The 7,574-nt window shown below is 42.0% G+C and overlaps 1 protein-coding gene and 1 pseudogene across 1 annotated transcript in view; both read right to left on the bottom strand.

The window, feature by feature from the left end:
* Positions 1-765: 765 nt before the first annotated feature.
* Positions 766-7,574, bottom strand: part of LOC109149888 (dehydrodolichyl diphosphate synthase 2-like) — a 10,150-nt gene continuing 3,341 nt past the window's right edge. The window contains exons 2-4 of the mRNA XM_019297884.1: positions 1,736-1,981; positions 1,322-1,389; positions 766-1,232 (exon numbers count right to left, since the gene is read on the bottom strand). Coding sequence (XP_019153429.1) covers positions 782-1,232; positions 1,322-1,389; positions 1,736-1,981 — 765 coding nt within the window. The 3' untranslated portion in view covers positions 766-781. The remainder of the gene's footprint in view (positions 1,233-1,321; positions 1,390-1,735; positions 1,982-7,574) is intronic.
* Positions 767-7,574, bottom strand: part of LOC109149889 — a 15,754-nt pseudogene continuing 8,946 nt past the window's right edge.

Raw genomic sequence — 7,574 nt, 5'->3', positions numbered from 1 at the left:
TGCTCAGAAAATACCAGTACACCATCTAGGGTTCTGAGTCAAGTATGGGACAAAACGGCTAACCCTATTCTGCAGATCTACTGTTCCAAGAGGCAATACAAACAGGATATCAACCATGGCTGGAGATCTATAGTGCTTCCGCTTCCGCTACTACGAGTTAAGTTTCTCGTAGATTATTCTCTGTATATAGTTAGATCATATTTAGATCTCACAGAACAGGGTTGCCCATTTGTTAACACGGGAATCTCTGTCTATGTCTAGCTGTATGGACTTCTCCATGACCCATTTCCCTTCCATTGCTCAGGTTCTGAGCTTGGATATTAGTTAATGCATTTCGATCGTTTAAGTTTCAACAAAAAAAAAAAAAAAAAAAAAAAGAAAAAAAGACTAGGTTCATAATTACTTCATATTCATAATTATTTAAATCTATATTCACAATTACAGAACGATCTAGTATTGGACCTGTGTCCACCTTACCAGGTGGACACGAGTCCATGGCATAACAATCCTTACCAGTCTTCGTCTATTATTATGTTTCTCCAATTATTTTAAATATGTTGTTGTAACAAATTAACTCTTAGATCGAGTAGCTTATGACTCTTTGGCCTCTAGTAGGTTAAAAAAAGTATATATAAAGGGATATTACTTATAACAGGATCAATATTCAATAGTACTCAAAAAAAAAAAAAAAAATTCAGAGTAACTTATGTATTCCACAATATATATATATATATATATATATATATATATATATATATATATATATATATAATGAATAATGCTAGTATTTATGCCCACCAAAACGTCTGTGTCTCTGCTGAAATGAACGCAAAGCCTGAAGGAAATCAGCTTCTTGAAAGTCGGGAAAGTTCTTGTCGACGAAGAAGAGCTCTGTATAAGCCAATTGCCAGAGCATGAAGTTGCTAATCCTAAGCTCACCGCTAGTCCGAATAAGCAAATCTGGGTTTGGGAACTCAGCGCAGCTTGTTTCCAGTTCTCCATCAAAAATGCCTTCATTCTCTATGTCTTCTATCTCCAGCTCTCCATCTTTCACTTTCTTAGCAATTTTCTTGCATGCCTGCAATATATCAGATCTTCCACTGTAGTTCATTGCTACCAAAATATGTACATCTGTATTGGCCTTGGTGGCTTCCTCTGCTGCCTGCACTAGTTCTTGCACAGATATGGGAAGCTTCGACTTATCACCTATGAATGATATTCGTAGACCGGCCCTATCAATCAATTTATTATAAGTATATATTATTTTACATTATATATATTCTTTAATTTGTATATATTATTGTACTATATATATATATACCTCCGGGACTCCTCAAGTTCTGTATCAATCACCTCTCTAAACAGCCTCATCAAAAACCCAACCTCCTCCTGCATTATCACATTGTACCCTATAATTAATTAATACTCCGTATATGATTACTCTTAAAGCAATTAGCACGCAATGCAATAATATGGAGTACCCGTCCACACGGGCTTAACTAGTTGGTTTTGTAGGCAGTATTTGAGAGAAAACTCAAGGTTTGAACCTGGACAAGCAGTATGGGGATTATGCTCGATCAAAGTGGACAAATCCCTTGTGGGCATCGAAATTTGGCCTTGTCTACTAAGCGTTTGAGCCAGTGAGCCACTATAATTTATATTCTCTCAATGCTCTTTCTGGCCCTTGGGGTTGGTGATTCAACATTTTAGGAGAATAAGAAATAATATGGAGTACCTTGGGGCGAAGCCAATTTTCGGTGGAGAAGGTGAAGAGAGAAACAACTTTGATTCCCCAGTTGTGACACAAAGTAATGAGTTGCTTGACCTTTTTGCTTCCGAATTGGTGACCAAGCTCCACCATCATCCCTTTCTCCTTGGCCCACCGCCGGTTACCGTCCAAAATGAATCCAATGTGTTTTGGCATAAGCTCCGGCAGGAGACCGTCCGGCAGCTGTCGTCGATTAGTATTATTTGGGCTAGCCTGCATGCATATATCATATATGACACCCACACGACCGCCCATATATGCCAACTTTAATTTCAGTATATATAATATGCATGTAACAAATTAAATGGATTCAATTTGTTTGTTTATTTATTTATTTATAGAGGCCTTATTAGTTTAGAACGGATACTAAAAAAGAATTGAGAACCAATCGCAGCCGCCTGTCCAAATTTAACGAATTAGATTTATTTTATTTTTTTAAAACAGGATGACATTTTTATAAATAACTCGAACTTTGATGCAAGTAACATGGGTTAAAAGTGTAAGTAATAGTGCAAGTAATAATCAAATGAGATCACATCTTTTTGTGTGTCTCGTGAGACCATTCGAAAAAGCACAAAAACTACTACACGAATGCACACAAACTAGATTGTGTGCATGTAGTAGCTTGTATGCATTTACGAACCGGTCTCACGGGACTTCTCCCAAAAAGGAGGATTTGAGAGGATGTAAATTACGGTGATTGGTTCACCGGTGCGCACAAGGGATCTGCCTACTTTGAGCATAATTCCAACACTGCAGCTGCCGAGATTCGAACCTTGGTCTCTTCTCCTAAATACTGCTTACTAATCACTAAGCTAAGCCCGGGCGGGTCTCACGGGGCTCACGGGAACAAGTGGATGCAATTGAACATTAGTGTGTGTGTGTTGGTTCTAGTGCGATTTTTCTTGTAGTGGTTGTTATAACATCTGCTACTCATAAGTAATAAAACCTAAATTTTTACTTCCTTTGATCTCTATTTTGATTACTAAAACATGATTGGAAAAGGATAGGGGTTTGTTTGGGGATTGAAAAAAATAAAATAAAATAAAATAAAAATCGCGTCCTCAATTATAGCAAACTGTAAAAAAAAAAAAAAAAAAAAGCCGCACCTTAAGATGGAAAACAAAGTACCTTAAGAAGGAAAACCATGCACCTAAACCTTTAGACCGACGCACCTTAAGAAGGAAAACAACGCACCATAAGAAGGAAAACAACGCACCATAAGAAGGAAAATCATGCATCTAAAGCTTTAGAACAATGCAACTTAAGTTTCAACAACTAACGCACCTCAAGCACACAAACCACGCACCTTAAGAAGGAAAACCACATACCTTAAAAAAGAAAACTATGCACCTAAAGCTTTATACCGACGCACAATATGCGTTCAATCTGGCTATTGATTTTGATTCGATCAAGGAGGCTGAGATTAAACACATCTTTTACCGAAAGCCTATTACCGCATTTGAAAATAATATATATATATATATATATATATATATATATATATTATTTTCAAAAAAGAAAAAGAAAAAAGTGCATTTGATCTTGAATGAATCACTAATTACTAGTTTTAGTTGAATATTGTGATCTCTTATGATTTGTGTTGAAGATCATGTATTAAATTTAGTCTCTTCAATAGTTGTTGCATATTTTAGTGTTTTACAGTGCACCTTTTTACCTTCCAGTAGACATTGTTATGCCTTCCAGTGCATATATATATATATATATATATATGTGTGTGTGTGTGTGTGTGTGTGTGTGTGTGTGTGTGTGTGGGGTTTAAAGGTTGAAGGCACAACAATGTGCAGTGGAAGAAGGGACAATGTGCACTAGAACTCTGGAAACGTAAAACTGTGCATGGTTAGGTTTAAATGTTGAAGGCACAACAATGTGCAATGGAACTCTGGAAAGGCAAAAATGTGCAAGTAAGGTACAAAATATGAAATAATTATTGAAAATACTAAATTTAATGCATGATCTTCAATACAAATCATAAATGATCACAATATTATTCAAATAAAATTCGTAATTAGTGATTCATTCAACATCAAATGATCTTTAATATTTTATATATATATATATATATATATAAAACACCTACTAACTTAAATGTTGAAGACACAACAAATGTGCACTAGAAGGCCTGGAAAAAAAAATAAAATTAACTAACTTATACAAAATTACAATTATGACACCATATTTTTTTTTTAAAATTGTTTCATCCTGTACGTTGATCTGATCTGATTCCATGAATCAGATTAAATCTTATTTTTTCACCTAAGGTTTCTTTTTTACTTGATTCTTTATACATACATACATACATATACATACATACATATATATATATATATATATATATATATATATATATATATATATATATATATATATATATATATATATATTGACAGAATAATAGGGCTGGCACCCGACCCGGATCATAAGTGGGCATCTGACCCGGCGCCATATTTGACCCGGCAGCACATGGAAACCCAACGGACAGAATTCCAACAGGTGTCACTTTTATTGCCATTGAAGCCACCATTGATGAGAGAGAATTAAAGGCCTCAGCTCCTCATTTATGTTCTACCATGTTACCGTTAGGGCTTAGTATAAGTAGAAGCTCCCCTCGACTTGAATGGACACGTTGACTATTTTGTACTAAAACACTTGGCAATACAACTACTGCCACTCTTTTACATTGCGTTACTCTAATATTATTACTACCGGTAACATTTTTACCGTCATTGGTGCTTTCATTGAGAGCCTGAGTCCCACACTCAAGCAGGCGACGATACACACAACTCATTCTTCTTTCAACAGCAAGCTTGAAAGAATGGTGTCCCACAGCTCCCACGGTTCCCGCAACGTGAACAATGGCAATGCCTCTGGTGACCTCCGGGACCAACTCACCAACAATCACGGAGGGGAACTTCGAGAACAGCTCAACAACGGGAGGCCCGGGGACCTTCAAGACCAACTCAACAATGGAGGGGCGAACCAAGCCGTGAACCTCCAGGCGACCGCCAATGTCATTCAGCAAGCAGTGACGGCGGCGCTAAATCAAGTGGCGGTGGGACTGCAAGGCAAAGTGCCTCGCTGCGGCCCCAGGAAATAGGGGTAGTGACCCAAAGAAGTGGACCGACCAGACGACAACCAGGCCCTTCCCAATCTGCACCAGAACGATTGGGACAGAGGGCGCCCGTGCGGCAAAGATTAGGATCACGGGCTGAGGGGTCCTCTACCAGAGGCCCTTGCCAACACGAAAACAGAGAAGCCGAGAGATCACCCACAGAGGAGGTGGGCGAGTCTCGGGAGCCGACCCCACGCCGACACATTGATGAGTCGGCCCTACGTCGACACTTGGAGGAGCGACGCGTCGATGAGCCGGCTCCACGTCGGCACTCGACGGAGAAGCGACACGCTGATGAGCGGGTTCCACACCGACACTTGAAGGAGCGGCAGCCGGCCCTGCGCCGAAACCCTAACGACTCGGCCCTCGTCGAGAGGCTGCAGAGAAGAATCGAGGACTTAGCAAGAAGGGTGGAGGCACGGGAGCAGTCGCCGGAACCCGAGGTACGGATGGCAGCACCATTCTCCCCAAGCATCATGGACGTACCTTTGCCGAGGGACTTTAGGTTGCCCACCATCAAGGAGTACACGGGGGCCACTGACCCACGTGTCCACATGACGAGGTACAAGGATACTATGGTAATGATCGGGGCAGGGGACGCCATCATGTGCCAAGCGTTCTTGTCCACCCTGGATGGAGCGGCCCAAGACTGGTTCAACACCATCCCAGATGGGTCGATCCAAAACTTTTGGGAGTTGTCCAAGAGCTTCCTGACATACTTCTCCGGTAGCATACAGCGTAAGAAACCCTTCTCTCACCTCTGTATGGTGAAGCAAGATAGAGGCGAGAGCCTCAAAGACTTCCTGATAAAATGGAAAAAGGAAGTCAATAATGTCTACAACTTCGACTCCAAGGTGGCAATCCCAATATTCATCCATGCCTTAAGATCAGGGTATTTCCACAAGCAGCTGAACGCCCACCACCCCCGCTGTTACGAAGATCTGATAAAGACGGCTAGGCGCTATGCCGAAGCAGAGGACGTCGACAGGAAGAAGAAGGACGAAAAGGATGGTAGGAAAGGTGGGAAGATTGGGAAAGCGGGTCCGCCCAGCCAGGCACCACTCTCGCCCAAGCACGCTTAACTTCGGAGTTCTGATGGGATCCGGCGCAGTTGTGCTGGGATGATGATTATGCTTCAATAAACAACACGGGCGGACCATGAATACAATATATTATTTCAAAAGATTTCATAATATAAAGCGGGCGGACCGCGATTACTAAGCACTAGTCACAAATGACTACCAGAATATTAAGGAAAATACTTAATCAAATGTTCCGAGTTCCATACCCGATCGATCAGACTTGTAGATCCTTTCTGCCAATCTTTTTGCATGCTTTTACGGAACAACTGCGGGCTGCTCGCTGGTCTCCTCTGACGACTCCTATCCCATTCGGAGTAGGGAACTTCATACACAAGTGTTCCACCGACACTATGGCCTTGAGGTTCTCCAGTGCCGGCCTCTCCAATATGATGTTGTGCGCACAAGTGAGTCTTACCACGATGAATTCCACGTCAAGTTTGCGAATGTTAGGGCTCGTGCCTATCTCCACTGGTAAGACCACTGACCCTTCCGTCTCCACTGAATCACCCGTAAATCCAAAGAGTGGGGTACGTACTTCTTTGAGCTGGTTCCTAGGTATCCCTAACTTGGTGAAGGTATCGTAATACATCACATTGACTGAGCTTCCCGTGTTGACTAAGATGCGACGGACAATGACATCGTTGACGTCCATCTCAATCACCAGGGCGTCACGATGGGGTAACGGGCCCTTTGGGAGGTCATCATCAGAAAAGGTGATGGCCTCCTGTCTCTGTTTCTTTTCTCTGGGAAGACTCACCACTTCTCCCACGTATAGCTGTCGGCTCCACTTCTTTCTTTCCGTGGGCGTGTCAACCCCTGTGGGTCCACCATAGATAAAGTGTATGGTGTGTTTCTTTTGTCGTCTGGGCGCCACCTCGGTTTCTTTCTCGCTATCATTCTACTTAGATATTTGGTCGTGTTCTCTTTTTTTGGCGTTCGAGGTGGACGGTTCGGTGCCATCCTCATTCCTCCAGACATTTTTTGGTGGATTGAGTTGCGGTTGTTGCTGCCGCTTGGATCGCTTGACGAAACGTCGGAAGTAGCCCTGCTGGATGAGTTCTTCTATTTGTCTCTTCAAAATGTGACACTCATCCGTATCGTGGCCGGCTTGCCTAAGAAACCTGCAGTACTTTGTTTGGTCTACATTTGGGGAGACCTTCATGCACTCCTCGGGAAATTCTACCATTCCCATCTCCTCAGCTTGCTTTAGGATGACACTGACAGGATGGGTAAGAGGAGTTAAATTACGCAAGGGGACCAGACGAGGTCGTTCGTGGTCTCGGCCTTTCCCTGCGGCAGGGTGGTTTTGTTTATTGAAGCATAATCATCATTTACGAAGACTCTTCGGAAAAATGGTCCATCCATGTTGTTTATTGAAGCAAGTTCGCTTTCGGGATCCATGGAACACCTTCGACAAAAAAAAAAAAAAAAAAAAAAAAAAAAGAGAGAGAGAGAGAGAGGAAAAGCGGGCAAGGCCGTCGCACACGCCTCGGCCACGGATTGGACGAGGCTCACACGCCTCGGCCACAGATTAGTCGAGGCGCACGTCTCGGCCTTCAAAAAAAAAATAAAAAAAAATAGGCCGGAGCCT

This window comes from Ipomoea nil, unplaced genomic scaffold (genome assembly GCF_001879475.1).
Source record: "Ipomoea nil cultivar Tokyo-kokei standard unplaced genomic scaffold, Asagao_1.1 scaffold2165, whole genome shotgun sequence".
In the NCBI taxonomy this organism is placed as follows: Eukaryota; Viridiplantae; Streptophyta; class Magnoliopsida; order Solanales; family Convolvulaceae; genus Ipomoea; species Ipomoea nil.
The sequence above is the reverse complement of the archived record's forward strand: the minus strand, read 5'-3'. Positions and strand labels throughout refer to the sequence as shown.